General features: G+C 47.2%; 1 protein-coding gene across 1 annotated transcript; it reads left to right on the top strand.

Annotated features, from left to right (window-relative positions):
- The first annotated feature begins 4,718 nt into the window (after positions 1–4,718).
- On the top strand, positions 4,719–16,055 carry IVNS1ABP (influenza virus NS1A binding protein). The gene is made up of 15 exons (XM_008930819.3): positions 4,719–4,940; positions 5,372–5,583; positions 6,761–6,887; positions 7,179–7,348; positions 7,436–7,511; positions 8,190–8,363; positions 8,722–8,847; positions 10,215–10,322; positions 12,338–12,464; positions 12,991–13,215; positions 13,323–13,444; positions 13,540–13,666; positions 13,744–13,875; positions 14,012–14,185; positions 14,640–16,055. Exons 3-15 carry the CDS (start codon positions 6,777–6,779, stop codon positions 14,891–14,893), a joined length of 1,926 nt encoding a protein of 641 aa, XP_008929067.2. The 5' UTR covers positions 4,719–4,940; positions 5,372–5,583; positions 6,761–6,776; the 3' UTR covers positions 14,894–16,055.
- Positions 16,056–17,202: the final 1,147 nt, after the last annotated feature.

The following is a 17,202-nucleotide window of genomic DNA, read 5'->3' as shown; positions in this document are numbered from 1 at the left end:
CGGCCGGGGCTCCCCGCGCTCTCCGGGGCTGCGGGGCCAAGGGCAGCGGTGCCTCCCCCAGCGCCACCTCCCTGAACCGCCGGGAGTAACTGGGGGGAAAGGATCGCGGAAGTGCCGGGCTTTGCAGGAAATAGGGGCGAGCAACGTGTGCTGACAGCTGCTTGCCAATGTCACGGCTCTTTCTGTCATCCGTACCCGCCCTAGGAACTGGGGGATAATACAGCCAAATGTGGGCTGTCAGCCCACGTTAGTGCTTCTGGGGAAAGCTGGTGAGGATGAATGACCACGGGGTTTGTTGGGTTTTTGTTTGTTTCGGGGGGGTGGGTGGGCAGAAGTACAGCATTTTCTGCCGGTGTGCACCAATTTCCAGCAGCTTTGTGGAATTTTTCAGAGGCGCTTCAAGGTAGAAAATACCTTCGCATTAGAAAATACCTTCGCATTGGCACCCTCACTGTTCCCTCACCCGGAATTCCCACGGACAGTAAAACCTGGATGGATTGGTTATGGTTTTTATGGAGGATAGAGGAACGTTGACAAAGTGAGAGGCAGAGTTACTCCTAAGGAGATGAGTGGTGGTGGAGTAATGGAAACACAGCCTCATGTCACTCTTTATTTGTGTGGTTTGTGAAGGGAGGATTTTTTTTTTGTTGTTTCCAGTGATGGGTGTGTAGACACCACATTTATTCTCTCCTGTCAGGGAGCTGCAAAATAAGAAGCCAAGCAGGATGTGGTGCTTCGATGGTGAGATTGGTTTAATTTTAGAAAGCGGATTTTTTAGCCACAGGCCTGACTCCTGAGCACAGGGTGCAACAGCAAGGGAATACTTTCCGGTTAGGAAATTAGGTCTGATTTTGTTTTCCTCAGCTTGAGTTCATAAGGAGCGGGAGATGGTAAGAAAGGCAAAAACTACCCAGAATGGGGGGGTGGGAGACCAGGAGGACACACAAACAAACCCCACTAATTTGGTTGTGTGACAGATGTTTAGAGAACTGTGGGAAGTGTCTGTTAGTGGAAAAAAAGAAACCCATGAGGAGGGAGGGAGGGGGGAGGAAAGAGCTCAGATTTTAGTAGAGTGGATGTGAGGCAGAAGCTGAAAAAAGAGATGTAGATAAAGACTACGTGGGAAAGGGGAGGAAAGGCAGGAGCAGTGTGGAAAGGGGACGAATGAACAGTGCTGGGACTCGGAGGCATGGGAGGCCAGTCCTGGAAGCGAGTGCTAAATGGGCAGCTGAGGTGTCAGAGCTGAGGGTTGTCGCTGGAACAGCAGTAACAGTCAAGCAGAAAGCCTGCTGCTTATAAATTTTTAAAGTGTGCATGCATAATGTGTGTTTGGAAGAGCTCTCTAGGCTTGCTCTCTATAGAGGACAGTCCAAGCATTGCGTCTCTGGGGCCGCGTGTCAGAGATTTTGGAAAACGTCCACAGTACTCCATCCTTCCCGTTCAGTTCTTACCCAGGGATAGCAAATATTCCCTCCCTCTCTCCTCATTGCTGGGGTGGGAGCACAACTGAGGTTGATTTGCAGCGAAATAGAGCAATTTTGTCTACAAGTCATAGTTATCAGTGAGACTAAATCTTCAGTGGAAATCAACTGAGAAGTGAATAAGCAAAACAAATTGTTGTAAATCTTGAGTCTTACTTTAAATCCCTGGTGTAAAGAAGTCGAGCCTGTTTAGTGGTGTAAAGTATGTTGATACGTGTCTTGGTCCGTGACGTGGACCAGTGCAAACTCAGACATGAAAAGATAGTGTGTTTTTATCATAAATAAGTGCTAATCTCTGAAAGAAATGTTTTGAGGACGTCTGGTTTGATCTTCTGATACAGGTAATGGACTGTGAACAGTTGTAGGTGTGACCTGCATTTCTTCTGAGCTGGGCTGTGACAAGCCAGAAAGCACCTACAGAGGTGTTACATTCCATTTTTGTTTCATTGTCCCAACAAGTGTCAGTCGAGTGTCCACCGTTATTTCAACAAGTACTGACTTTTAATCGACAGATGAACAAGTGTCTCTCCCAAGGTGGTGCTTCATTTGTGAGTTGAAGAGGTAATACCTTAATGTGACAAAAAAGTTTGTGCAAACTTGGCACAGAGCAAGGGCTTTGTCTGCCTTTCCAGTGAAATACAGCACATGGAAAGTGGACTGTATTAAAGGTGAGAGGTGAAAGAGATACTCCCTGTGTTGTTGGGTCATGGGCAAGGTGACTTTTGCCTCTGGGGCTTGTCTTGGTGCCTCACCAGAGATCACAGGTCCTACAGGTGGCTCTGCAGGGGAGTCCTAGGGCACAGTAAAGGGTTTGAGATGCTCCAGTAATAATCTTGGGGAAGGTTTTTTAAATGCTGGAATATTTTCTGCAGTGAACAACTGTTTTAATAAAACATTGGGTTGTGCAGATTCAAAATGCTGAATGCAATTAAGAATTTAAAGTGTATTAATTATTACATTTATTTGCTCTTGTAACTGAGCTAATCATATTCCAGCAGCATTTACGAGATATATAAGAGGATAGTTTAGTGAAGGATGAGAAGACTTAGTATCATGGTTATTTAGGTGAGTCTTCTTAAATGCACCTTTAAATGTGCATACAGTGAAATGGAAAGATGGATTTAAGAGGAGGAAGTTTTCCTTCTGGAAGCCAGTGTGTGCAGGCAGTTTATCTCCCAGTGTGTTACAAGCAGTCACTCTCTCATGGCCCAGTGATACACACATGTAGCAGAGGAGAACCTCAGTCTGTGCCCCACCTGAAGTGTTCAGGAACCACAGTTGTTAGAGCACAGTTGTGTTTAAGTGGAGCAGCTGGGCAGACATTTGAGTCCTGGCATTCCTGTGCTTGGGAACAGCCGTGACGTGGGAACACACCACGTGAGTGCTGGGCAGCACAGCGTGATCGGCTCTTGATCGAAGGGCTGTCAGCACTCTCCAACCTCAGGATTAACTGGAACAGAAATCCAGAGCTCACACATCACTCTGATTTCTTTTCTTTGCTTCATTTGAAAAGTAAGTGCAGGGAGCTCTCAAGTAAGAGTTTTCTCAAGTGGAATGTGTTGTTCCCATTCCGGGATGCCAATTTTGTAGCTTTAAAGTGTTTAAAGAAGTGCATTTGGGTGGAGCTTGAAAAGTCTTCAGAGGCACCAGGATTTTCCTGGGTGGCAATGATCTGAGAACATCACACTTGGCTTCAAACAAATTCAAAAGCCTGGAAAACTGTGGAAAAAAGCCACACATGGTTCTTGCTGTGGTGAGCTAGAAGGGAGTATAAGCAAGGGGGGGAAAAGTAATGACAAAGTGATTTAGATTTTTAAAATAATTTTTAGGAAGAGGTTGTTTGCAGTACCTGTTTATAACCTTTAATGCAGAAAATGCAGCATTCTTGGCTTTTCAGTGAGTTTTGGCTGATAGTTTGGCTTTTTTTTTAGCAGTAGTATACCAAACCAAAAAGAATGTGGAAAGTAATGAATCTGCTCATGCTATTTAATGCTGTTTTGAGTAGTAATATTAGCCATGACACACAAACCAGCACTGAAACTCTGTGGCAATAATTAAGATGTTCTCAGATATTCAAATTGGACAGTACTTTGAGGTGCACCAATGTGTATGTGTGGGTTTGATGTCACACACAGAGGACTGCGAGAGACAAATCTTCCATTGCAATCCAGAATTATTTGGGATGGCCTTTTTAGGTCTTCAAGGTCACAAGAACAGTGGTATAACACTTGTAATAAAGTTGATATGCTGCAGCAGAATGTGACAAAACGTGCCCAGAGATGTAAACTGAGCGAGGCCGGTGCTGAGATTCGTTTGGAATTGTTTGACTGGCTGTCCTGTAACTGGAAGTGTTCTGGTTGAGGTGAATCTTTGGGGAGTCAGGCTCTGTTCTGAGAAGTTTGGATCACTTTGAAACCTGCAGTGATTATGGCAGTTGTACCCACATGAGAAGTGTTGACTGCCAAATGCTTAATTAAATAATATTTGGTAAATAGAGCTTGGTTTCAATTTCAGAACTTGCCTGTAGGATTATAAAAAGAATACACCTTTAATCTTTGAGATTTCTTTTCCTAGAAAAGCAGGCTGACCTTAAAGTAGAAGGTTGTAGTGCCAGGGTCCTCCCAGCGTTCTCCATTCCAGCTGGATGGAGCTCTGGAGCAGGTGTTCCTCCCTTGGAGGAGGGGGTGTGCCTGTTCCAGTAGCCGAACTTAATGGCAGTTAATTCTCCCTGCCCGAAGTGTTGGCTGCGGGGCTGGGAGCTGGGAGCGGTGTGCCCTGGAGCCGGGATATGGCGGGATAATGCCCCCTGCCGCTCCCGGGATCAGCCTCCCGCTGGAGCTCTGCTCTGCCGAGGGACCGGGGACACCCGTGTGCCAGCACCGGGGCCACCCGGCTCCTGCCCGGGACACCCGTGTGCCAGCACCGGGGCCACCCGGCTCCTGCCCGGGACACCCGGCTCCTGCCCGGGACACCCGTGTGCCAGCACCGGGGGCACGGGGGCTCTTCCCTCCAACGGGGGCAACTTTGTTTAGGAAACCCGATTCCCGATGTGGCATTTATTGTGTAGGTATGAGGAGACTTTTGGAGCGTGCTTGAGGTTTTCCTGAGGTGGCATCAGGGTCATGGAAAGTTCCAGAGTGGGTGTTTGTTGCCTGTTCCCTCCCTGCTGCGGCTCCTCCTCCTCGTGTGCCCTCCCCGAAAATCCCGGCATAAAGAGCCCACAGAAGGTGGAATCCCAGCGCAGAGCTCGACCAGAACCCAGCTGATTCTGTTCACAGACTCTTCACCAGGGAAAGCTGTCATCCAGATAGTGGTCTCTGACTTCAGAAATCCTTCTGGAAGTACCAGAGACTGGAGACATGCCCAGTCATTTCAGACATGTCCTTAATCCATCGTCAGACAATTTTAGGCATTCGGTAGAAGAAGGCTATAAGTAGATGAGCACAGAAAAAGCCAAAGGTAGGAGGCTTGGATCGGGATCTTCTTTAAAATTATATTTTACAATAGTATTTTCGTTGTGTTACTTGCAAGTTACTTACTGGTGCAAGCAGTAATGGTCTGGGATAGGATGTGCTGAAGGGCAGAGCTGGTAAGGAATTGTTTGAAAATGGGATTCAGATCTCCTCACTTTTTCTGTAAGCACTAATTTAGCCCTTTGCTTGTCTTTGGGGGTTTAACAAGTGGTGTGGTTGATCTCTCATTAGGCATGAGAATGTGTTGGTGTCAATGTGGAATTTTTCAGGCTGTTTGCTTTTTGTGAAGAACACCTTGTTTGTGAGCTTGGTTGTTTGGGTCAGGAACTTGTACTTTGACACAGCATGGAAGTTTTATCTGAAATACAGGCTAGCACTATCAGTTGTCCTTACTTGATAACTTCTCCTTTGTTGCAGGTTATGATGAATGATTATCACAGAAGAAATTCATGTCTATAGCTCATAAGGACTTTATTACATCATCTTCAAGCCTGATAGTTTTGGAATCCATATTGCAGCTGCTTCTGCATTTCAACAAACATCTCCCCAGAGCACGGAAACTCAAGTGCTCTGTTCTAACACAGTGATACCATTGGACTATTTTAAATTTACAGTCATATATTTGTTAGGTGAGTTGATACCACTAAGTATGTGTACAGTAGTTAATACTTTAGCTGAAATGCTGCAAATTTTAACCCTTGCTGTCCTTTTTTTAATTAAACACAATAAATGGATAATGATCTTTGTAATTAAGAGTATTGTTGCCAGTTTAGGGTCAAATGCTTGCAGTGGTAAGTGAAAATAAATGGATTAATACCAGAATTATTTTGGGGGGGCTTTGCTATTTCTGCTACTGATTTTTGCTCTCTGCTTTTTCTGTTTTGGGTTTTTCTCATTTACTCTGATCTTCAGAATTTTCTTACACCTTAGATGGAAATACAAATTGTTGCTGGTAACATTAGTAGTATCTCACATATACTTTCCTCTGCATTTTTTGAGAAACTGTACTTTTGTGTGTGTTAGTAGCTCAAAGTTACAAATGTGATTTTTTTTTAATTACTATTTTTAATTCATTAGGTGACATCAGGGTAATATTTTAGTATTCTTAATTAGATTCCTATTTGGAAAGTGGACTTTTCCTGTAAGTGCATAACTAAAAGCGAATCAATTGAAAGAGCTACAAAGTAGCTTCCAGATCAAAAAGTTAGTTTCCTGAAGTTATTTTTCCTGCCTTGGACCAGTTCCCCTGAGGTGATGTGTTTCTATATGGGTAAGATCTTCAGGGGAGGTTGTTTCAGCTTCAAGATGACTTAAAATCCATGGTTGTTTCGTTGGTCATAATGTTGTTTCATGAGTTCCAGCTGCTCTAAAATACTGAGTCATTACTCATAAAATTAAACAAAAAATATTTCTATTTCTATTCTACTTCACCAGTTACTTTAAATTCTTATTTTTCAATGTAGCTGTGCAAAAAATGCAGCTGACCAGTGTGACAGTGAGTGGAAAATGGTGATGAATAATGAGAGCTGGTGATAAATGTCCCAAATAAGATCTTTATAGAGGGGAGTGAAGCTTCTTGTGTAATCCAGGGACTTCCAGCTTGCTCCCATGGAGCTGGCACAGGTTCAGGGTGTAGTTCTGAACCTGGTACCTCCTGTGATGTGAATTAAGAGCTGTGGCCTTGGTCTGTGAAAATCATGGACCCCTTTATCCTCCCTGAATGTCTGTTTGCAAACAGGGTGTTAATAGTCCTCCTGCACCGAAGCATGACATTGTGTCCATAACCTTTATGCCTTTTCCTTGCAGCCAAACCATCACCAAAATGATTCCCAATGGATATTTGATGTTTGAAGATGAGAACTTCATCGAGTCCTCCGTTGCCAAACTCAATGCCTTACGGAAGAGCGGCCAGTTCTGCGACGTCCGCCTCCAGGTACCCGTGTCCTGTCCCCTGAGGGCTCTCTGTGCCTCACTGCTCGGGAGAGGGGGCATTTCAGAGTCCAGTTTTCCTGAAAAATGTACACTGAAAAAAAATAAATCAGATGTGCTTTGAGAGGAGTGATGCTGACATTGTTTTCCAGCCAGAGACTATTGATTGGAAAAACCGATTTGATCTGTGGCATCCACTTGAACTGTGGCTTTCCCTTTATACTGTCAAACTACAGATGTAATTCCAAAAATTCCTTGCCAGCGTGTGAGCTTTCTGTTTGTGTTCTGACTGCAGGTGTGTGGCCACGAGATGCTGGCACACCGAGCTGTGCTGGCCTGCTGCAGCCCCTACTTGTTTGAAATCTTCAACACTGACAGTGACTGCCACGGAGTGTCCCACGTGAAGTTTGATGATCTCAATCCAGAGGCTGTGGAAGTTCTGTTGAATTATGCCTATACTGCTCAGTAAGTGGTTTTCACAGGAAGCAGAGAGAGTAAGCTTTGGTTTGGAAGATCAAAATGATAACAAAGATAAATTTCTGTCTTTAATAGGTTGAAAGCTGATAAAGAGCTGGTTAAAGATGTATACTCTGCAGCAAAGAGGCTGAAGATGGAGAGGGTTAAGCAGGTACAGTTCTCAGCTCCTCTGGAAGTCCTTTCTGCCTTCCCAAGCTGACAGCATTGTGCTTTTTGGTGTTAGTGAGGCAGAAAGTGATGCCTGTGTGTCAGTGTGAAGCTCCTGCAGGTGTCCCTTGGCGCTGCAGTGACCAGGTGCCAGCAGTGAGTGCTGCTCCCACGAGTTGTGTTTGTGCTGAGGGGGTCTCTGAACTCACGTTTGGAGTTTGTGCACCTGCGTGAGGAAAGCAGCTTGGGATCCTGGCTGGTTGCTCACGTTGGGGTCTGTGGGAGCAGTGCTGTGCTTGCTTGTGTTGGGGACATAATTGAACCTGGAAAAAAGAATAATCCACACCCTCCTGGTAGTGCTTGATGCCACGGAGGGGGATACCTTTTCCAAGGGATAGGGATTCACCTCACCTGACTAAGGAGGTTGTAATAGGTGTTCTGTAGAAAAGCAGGGGGCCAGTGTCATGTCAGCAACTTCCAAATGTATCTGACTTTTTCATTTAAATTTGCATATTCCTATGGAAGGCAACGTGTCCTTTCCAGCTCTGGCATGGGGATATGATGGCAGACAGTCACTGTCCTGCAGGCACAAAACAGCTGTTGCTGTATGTTGGGGTGGATGATTTAAATGCATAAAAACCTTGTCTCCTTGTGAACTAAGATGCAGCTTTTCCCTTCCCAGGTCTGTGGTGACTACTTGCTGTCCAAGATGGATGTGCAGAGCTGCATCTCCTACCGGAACTTTGCCAGTTCCATGGGAGACTCCCGTTTGTTGAACAAGATCGATGGCTACATACAGGAACACCTTGTACAGATTTCAGAACAGGAGGAATTTCTCAAACTCCCACGGCTAAAGGTTAGTTTGGCTTTGTAGAATTCCTTCTGGGACGGGATTTCTGAAGAGCAACCAGCAAGGATGGCTTCCTTTTTGGGGGAAGGAAAATTTGGTGTATTGACTTCTGCCAACAGAGCGACAGTTATGGATCTGTGCAATATTCATATGCTCTGAACCTTAACTGTGGAGAGGACACACTGTCGTCCTTTCCAAGTGCAGAAGGTAGCTGTGGTTGTGCTTAAACACTCTGCTTAGTTCCAGAGCCTGGGCAGCTCCTCGGAGGTAAAGTGAGAGTAATGCTGACTGTGTCAAGTACAGCACGCTGCACGTACCAGGGTAATTCCTAGGGAGTAATCATGCTTTTCTCTTCTCCTTCAAGCTTGAAATAATGCTGGAAGACAATGTTGGCCTACCCAGCAATGGCAAATTGTACACAAAGGTAATCAACTGGGTACAGCGCAGCATCTGGGAGAACGGAGACAGCCTGGAAGATCTCATGGAAGAGGTTAGTCTTCAAGAAAATGGGATTCAACATTTATTTTTTTTAAACAAAAAAAGCCATTATGAAGGATGATCCCTTTTTACTTTTTCATTTTTTAAAATTTTTTTTCACTTTTTGAACTATGACCCTAAAGAATTTAAATTTTACTGTAGGTACCCCTAAGCTGAGAAACTGGGGGGGTGTTCAGGTGAGCTGAATGAACTGTTCAGTCTGGTCTTCTGCTTTCCCTTTTTGCTCCCTGTTGCTGTATAGTGCCCTCAGAGTGGCGTGTATCTCGCTGTAGGTTTGGGGAGGTGGTAACTGAGGACTTGCCGTAGATTCTTGATGTTTTCCTCTTGCAGGTTTTGCTTGTAAATGCACAGTAAGTAAAAGCTTCTAATGGTTGTTCCTCCCCGTTGGTTTATCTCCCCATAGGTTTATTAACAAAACTAGGATACCAAGGCTGAAGAACCAAGAAGAACCCTCAAGTGTATTGACACGTACAGAAGCAGCAGTCCTGCCCCAGTTCTCCTAAGAAAATCCGCTGTGGGCAGAGAACGATGATGATGATTTAATGGTGTTTATTACTCCTTTTACAGGATGCATTCTTTTGAAAGTTGTGTGTTGTTAAATGGCTTTACTCGTGAATACTGATAGTAGATGTAGCCTGGGCAGTGGTTAATGGAAAAATTAGCGGGGAGGCAAAATTTTTAATTGGCTACAGGCTTTGCCAAATCTCGTGGAACGTCGGAATTTTCCGAGTTTGTTATTTACAAGCATGAAAGATCTTCAGAAACACTTGTATAGGCAAAGGTACATGTTGATACTGTCGTATATTCTCAAGTGTGTATTTCCTCTTGGAACAAGCTTTGGTCATGTTGAAACTCAGATGCATTTCATTGAAACAGCTGCATCTGATGTTCAGTGGTGGACAACAGTTCCCTCCAGAGCTTAAATTCGTGTTGTCTTCCCTTGTTCCCATACCTTTCTTTTAGAGTCCACTGTTGGCTTCTCTTGACGTTTTTTGATGGAGATAAATATGTGTATTTTTCAAGCAAGAAAACTTGTGTGCAGGGATAAGGAAAAATGCTTTGCATGAGACTGTGAATTTGTGTAACTGCAAATTAATGTGCCTTTTGCTTGTCTAATGTTTCTGTGCTGGAAAAACAAGCAGCAGAAGCCTATGGAAAAGGAAGATGTCTCTCTCAAGCTGAGAAGGTGTGGACCCTCCACCCCTGTTTGAAGAGTGCCACCATGACATCTGCTTCCTTTTAGTGGTGGCCCTGGGCGAGCTCGGGCGGAGCGAGGAGCAGGGTGTGCCGGGGGGATGTGCTGTAGCTGAGGAGCGCCGGGGCAGCAGCCACATGGGTGTTCTGTTGTTGTCTTTGCAGGTGCAAACGCTGTACTACTCAGCTGATCACAAGCTGCTTGATGGAAATCTGCTAGATGGACAGGCTGAGGTGTATGGCAGTGAGGATGACCACATTCAGTTTGTGCAGGTACAAATTGCAGCCAGCCTCAGGTAACCCCAGCTAGACTGGAGCAGGTTACAGCACACCTGAATCTTGTGTTGTGCCAGCAGAGAAAGCAGCAGTAGCTGTCATGGAGAAATACACCACGAGAAAGTCTCTCTTTCAGAGCTGCTGCAGGCAGTGGTACAGTCTCAGCCTCTGGTTTTTTGGCAGACTGAGCCTTTGCAAAAGCCAGTGCTCTGGGTTTGACTTCAAAATCAATCTTGGCTGTTAGAAGAAAGAAGAGGCAGACAAGCACTCAGCTGTAGGAAGTCAACTGAGGCTTTGTAGAGTTATCCAGAGACTGTAAAGAATCTCGGGCCGCTTGGCTTGCAGTGGGGAATGCTGCTGGGAAATTCTGGCCCAGGGAGAGATTCCAGATCCAAGTTCTAATCCTTCAGCTGCCAGCGTCCGTTCCCTTTGTTCAGCTGCACTGGTAGTGTAGCTGCCAGATCTCTCTGATTTAGAGGTGTTTTGACTGAGTGCAAGTCAGTCCTGTGCTTTTTGAAAGGGTGTTTTTAATTATTTTCATTTTTTTTCATTTCTAACCAGGTATAATCCTTCTCAACTCCTGAAAACCACACAGCTTAGCAAAACAGAGGCTAAGCACAAAGAATAAAGAGGGAGTAAATTATCAGTTGTTTTATACACCTGAAGTTTGTTTAAATTCACTGAATTTGAAGCTGATGTCTTGTAATATTTTATAACATGCTGATACAAAAAGTTTACGTCTTGGAACTTTTAGCAAAACACTGTCCACCCCAGAACATGGATTTTAGACATGAAAAGAGAGGAAAATGAAAAGCCAGCTAATTTTCCACTTTCTTAATTGTTTTTAATAAGCCTTCACAGACTTCTCCACCTTTTGGATACTACTCCTTGTAATGCTTAGGAGTGGGGAGGCGAAGGTTCAGAAAGTTCATTTTCAGAAATAAGACCAGGGTTCCTCAACTTTTCTCTAAATCCTTTCTGATAAGAAGAATCACCCACTTTAGACATTCTAAACAGTTGGGAGATCTAACACCAGCCTTGGAAAAATTGTAACTTTTAAGTTTCTGAATTACAAAAGTTTGTATTTTCTGTTAGGGTCGAGGCAGTTTAAGGCTAAGAGCACAAGGGGTTAACTGGATGGAGATTCAGCCACACCAAAAACGCTGCCCACCAATGAGCTGATGTCCAGGGGGAGCTGAGTGTAGCAGTGCAGCTCCTCTGTGTGAGGTTATCGGCACTAGGTGTTGTGTTTTAGAAGTCTTGTGACAGTTTCCATGGAGATCAGGCTCTAGGGCACTCTGCAAGCATCACAAACTTGGGACTGTGGTCACAAACTCTGCTGCTGAGCAGAACAGACAGCACAGCAACTTCGGGGCTTCAGGAAAAGCCTGAACTGCCCCAGCCAACTGGGCTGAAATGGAAAATTTGGAGGGTTTTCTTAACTGAGCAAAATAATGTAAGCTACAGTATAAATTTAATTGCAGATGAAAAGGAAGCAGAAATCTCCTGTTACTGGGAAGTATCAAGGGAGTAAAATCCAAGAAACAGCTAATCTGAGCACAGAGAGGAACTGAGGCGAAATTAATTTGTCTTCAGGGAATGAAGAGAATAGTTAATTCACTTCCAAATAGCATTATATAATGAACTCCAGTTCAGGAGCAGAGCTGTGAGAGGCTTCTAGTTGGTAGCTCAGTTGTGTCCCACTGCATGCAGCTCTTGCCTTGCATTTGTAAATGCTGTCAGTGAGGCAGACTCTTCCAGGGATTTGAAATGGCTCCTGCTCCGACTCCAGCAGTGTAGAGCTGCAGTCCCAGGATGAGAGCAGTCCCAGGAGGAAGGTGCAGGGTGGTTTGTGGCTGTTGCTGGGTAGGGAGGTGCTCTGCAGGAGGAGCTAAGTGTGCTCCAAGCACACGGATGTGCTCTGCAGTAGGTACGGAGTAGCTCAGGGAAGCAGAGGGAGGAGCAGGTGTAGTCTCTGGCTAGGTTTCTGTAGCTGCCTTTTGATTTTGCAGAAGAAGCCACCACGTGAGAATGATCACAAGCAGATCAGTAGCAGCTCCACTGGATGTCTTTCTCCAAATGCTACTGTTCAGAGTCCTAAACACGAGTGGAAAATCATTGCTTCAGAGAAGACCTCGAGTGAGTAACAGGGGCAGGGCTTGTCTAACAGATGTGTCTGGTATCGTGTACCCACCACCTCCTGCTCCCTGGGGGTTTCCTTCAGCATCTCTGAGGAATGCAGAAGTGCTTTTTCTTACAAGTAATTGATGGGACGTTTCTAATGGAACTGGGATCACATACACCTCAATTCCTTGTCTACAGGGCCATCCCAAATGCCAAGGTGTGCAGCAGTTACCCAGAAAAGCTTAAGGAGAAGATAGGCAGTCCCTCATTAATTAGCAGAGCCCTTTGCTCTGGGTGTGTGCGGAGATTCTCCCAGCACATCCTTAGGTTGCTGTCTTACGTTCTTCGAGTACTGTTTTAGTACTTAAAACTCAGATTTTTCAGTAACTTACACTTTTTCTAACACTTGGAAAACCAGTAACCAGAAAAAACCCAAGGAGATAAGGGGAGGAGCAGAACCAAAAGCCCCTCGTTGGCTTTCGCTTGGGGTGACCCCCGACTTTACTGACCTGGGCGGTGTCTCCTTGTCTCCCGCTGCCAGGTAACACGTACCTGTGTCTGGCTGTTCTGGACGGGGTGCTGTGTGTGATCTTCCTGCACGGCCGGAACAGCCCGCAGAGCTCCCCCTCGAGCACCCCCCGGCTGCTGAAGAGCCTCAGCTTCGAGCTGCAGCCCAGCAACGTGGTGGAGAAGCCCATGTCCCCCATGCAGTACGCGCGCTCGGGGCTGGGCACGGCCGAGCTGCACGGCAAGCTCATCGCTGCAGGTCAGGGCACGGGCAGGGGGCTGGGGGGTCCTCACCACCCGCTGGGGTTCCTCAGCATCACAGCACGTGGGCTCGAACGGTGGTGCCACAAGAGCCTTTGCTTCCAGGTGGCTACAACCGGGAGGAGTGCCTGCGCACGGTGGAGTGCTACGACCCGCAGAGCGACACCTGGACCTTCATCGCGCCCATGAGGACGCCCAGGGCGCGGTTCCAGATGGCAGTGCTGATGGTGGGTGCACACACGGGCACGCTGAGCGCCACGAGGGCTTCCTCGGTGCTTCTGGGGTGCTCCAGTGCTGAAGGGGGGGTGTTTGTTCCACTCAGGGGCAGCTCTACGTCGTGGGGGGATCCAACGGCCACTCGGATGACCTGAGCTGTGGAGAGATGTACGAGCCAGAGATCGACGACTGGACTCCTGTGCCAGAGCTGAGGACCAACCGCTGCAATGCAGGTGAGGCCTCTGCAGCACAGGGGGCGGGGGTGTTTTAAATTCACTCCTTTCCTTACCATTCCGTCCCTTGTGAACAGGAGTGTGTGCCCTGAATGGAAAGCTGTACATCGTGGGTGGTTCTGATCCTTATGGCCAAAAGGGACTGAAGAACTGCGACGTGTTTGATCCCATAACAAAGTCCTGGACAAGCTGTGCTCCCCTGAACATCCGTAAGTTCGTTGTGTAGTCAGGAGGGAGGGGGAGAGAAGGGCAACCGCAAAACTGCCCCAAAGCAAACCCCAAACCAAAGCGAGCTGAGCTGCTGTGGGATGTTGGTGCATGGCTGTTGCTGGCGTTCGCTTGCAGGGAGACACCAGTCTGCCGTGTGCGAGCTGGGGGGGTTCCTGTACATCATCGGGGGAGCCGAGTCGTGGAACTGCCTCAACAGCGTGGAGCGTTACAACCCCGAGAACAACACGTGGACCCTCATGGCGCCCATGAACGTGGCACGGCGCGGCGCCGGCGTGGCCGTGCGGGAAGGTGCGGGGCTGCCAGGGGCTCTGGGGAGGGGGCTGGCTCTGAGGGGGCTCTCTTGGTAGGGGCTGCTGCTGCAGGGCCTGAGCAGCGTCTGGTGCTTGGTGACTGTTCCACGTTAAGCTGCGATGTTAGTGGAGTACAAAGCTGTGTTCCTGCTCGGGGAGGACACAGTACAGTAAGAACCTGGCCAAACCTTGGTTGGATTAAAGAAAAGTAATCAGAGAGTTTTGGGGCATTCCCTGTTCGCTCTTTTCAAAGCACTCTAGAGCTGCACCTGTTTGCATTTGGACTTTTCCCTGGCTCTGACCCAGGTTCCCCTCAGCTGCCACGCTCAGGAGAGCCAAAGCAGGTCACCTTGTCACTGCCAGAGCCCCTGGGGTTCCTCCTTCGGGCTGGGTCTGCGTTCCCAGGAGGAGGCTGGGACCCAGCGCCCATCCTGTGCCCTTCCCTCTGCCAGGCAAGCTGTTCGTGGGCGGCGGGTTCGACGGCACTCACGCGGTGAACTGCGTGGAGATGTACGACCCCGCGCGCAACGAGTGGCGCATGATGGGCAGCATGACCACGGCCCGCAGCAACGCCGGCATCACCACCGTGGGCAACACCATCTACGCCGTGGGCGGCTTCGACGGCAACGACTTCCTCAACACCCTCGAGGTCTACAACCCGGAGACCAACGAGTGGAGCCCCTACACCAAGATCTACAAGTTCTGAGTGAATTAAATCCCCTTTTCAGACTAACAGGCTTAGTGATGTAATTGTGTGTCAGTAGAGGTACACCTGTGAATAGGGGCGGGGAGGGCATAGACGTTGCCAACAGCAACACAGAGCTTTTGCATATTGCATATTAATGTGCTGTACATATTTTGTTTTGGAAAGAATATTGAGATGAAGGGGGTTTTTGTGTATTTTAGAACTTCTGTTTTGGTTTTGTTTTCAAGATTTTGAAGATAAAGCAGGAGAAACTAGACTGGGCATATCATTTCAGGAGCTTCCCCCAGTGTTTGTTCTGTCACTTTGCACATGAAATGGCTTCCTGTAGGTGTGTTCTCGGGGCAGGAAGGGTAAAGTTTGGGGGGATAGTTGTTTTTTCTTTCTCATCAGGCCTTGGTTTCCTTCAGTAACTGGAACAATCTGTAACAAGAAGCCTTATTTAAATAGATATAATGGCTATTTTTTTTATTAAAAAAAAGCTGACATGCCTCTGCTAATACCTTATCTTTTACAATTGCCTTTTTATAACAGTTTTTATATACTCAGCAGAGTATTCTGTCTGTTGAAATGCACATGGCAGACCAGTGGTTATTGGAACAAAGAGACAACCTTGGAGTTCATAGAGAGCGAGTGGGACAGTGGACTCACCCGTGTGGGAGCTTTGCCTCTGCTGCAATAGTGTAAGTTAGTCTGCACCACCTACCTTAGAGCTGCACAGGCTTTCTGAGACACCACAGCTGAGACCTCCTGGGGGGGAGAATTCCTTTGGCTCTGGGTGTTTTGGGGACGCAGAGCGCTTTCTGTACAGCCGTTTGTTACTCTGGGTGAGCTGATCTTTGTCCTCAGCTCGGGGAGGGGGGTTCTCATGGGTTTTCAACTCTTGCCAGCTGGCACTGAAAATGTGTTGTAGTAACTGTCTTAAGTTTATTTTTCTAATATTCCGAGCTGGAAGTGTGATAGAACACAAATAACTTGATTTCCTATGTGCTCATAGTCCTGTTTTCGTTCACTCTCTCTGTTCCTCTGGATCAGCTGTTGGGTTGGGATGACTTGGTGTCTAATGTGTAGTGCTGCACACCTAACTGGGTGCCAAACTAGCACTGACTGCTTGCTGCTGCTGCAAACACATTAAAGGTACCTTTTGGGAAACCCTCGCACCACAGGCGTGCCCTGAGCTCTCTGTGTCCTTTTCTTTGCAAACAGAACTGGGGGATTCTAAAAACGACCCTTTGGATGGGTGCAGGTCCAGGAGCAGGGAAGGGGGTGTTTAACTGACAGCCCTGGAGTAGAAGGGAGGGGGTGAAGTGTCCCTCGTGCTGCTGGAGAGCACAGGGCTGAGCAACAGCCCTTGTGTGGGATTGGGAGATCTGCTTCCAAGGTAGAGCCACTCAAGAATTAACCACCGTTTATTTTAACAATAAATTACATCTGTACAATCGAGGTTTTACAAATACATCCAGAAGTTAATATCAAAATAGACCCTTTAGAACTTTGCCAGTCGTCTCTCGTCGCTGTACAAATGCACACACAGAAGAGGTAGCGTTAGAAAGGCCTTGGAAAATGGCTTTTGGAAAGTTTCACGGGCTTAAAGCAGTTCTGGAAAGCAACCAGCAGTGCAGGGAGAGATGGCACCTGCAGAGCAGGGTGACCAGTTCTCCTTGGCAGGAGGAGGCGGCAAGAGAAGGATGAGGAGTTTCCCAAAGAGCACTGCCAGCAGGTTTCCACTGTATGAAGGTTAAGCAGGCATTTTAACAAAGGAAAAACATCCCTTTCCTCTGTGAAGGGCTCCAGGACAAACACACCTGCAGCAGGGAGGGGGTTCTGCTCTGTCTTTAAAAACAATGAGCATCCATCTGTCCCCGTTGTCCCTCCTCAGTCCTTCATTCCCAGCCTTGTCCTCGGCCCCTTTCCATCCTCCAGAGCCCCCCACGGGACACAACAGACTCTTTTATCTCCCCTGTCACTTCTAAAATACCAGCAAAACAAACAGAGCGTTTCCTATGGGCTCATTAACAGCACTCAGAGCAGCCCAGCCCTGCTCTGCATCCCAACGCAGCCGTGGTTTTCCTGGGTATCCATGGATATCCAGCCGGGACCCTCCTTGGAGACAGAGCATTCCATTTCAGCAGAAATTCGACATTTAATGTCCACAGGTAACCAGGTTCTTTTTCCTTCAACTCCAACACAAACCAGCACCGTAGAGAACAAAGAAGGCGGGTTTTTGGCTCCTCCAGCACCTCCCTCTCCTCCCCTGGGGAGTCAGGGTTCACCTGGGCCAGGCCAAGGCAGGGCTGAGCCCCCCGGCTCCG

This window comes from Manacus vitellinus, unplaced genomic scaffold (assembly GCF_001715985.3).
Source record: "Manacus vitellinus isolate BGI_N305 unplaced genomic scaffold, ASM171598v3 scaffold_68_pilon, whole genome shotgun sequence".
Classification (NCBI taxonomy): domain Eukaryota; kingdom Metazoa; phylum Chordata; class Aves; order Passeriformes; family Pipridae; genus Manacus; species Manacus vitellinus.
This window is presented reverse-complemented; position numbering and strand designations above follow the sequence as displayed.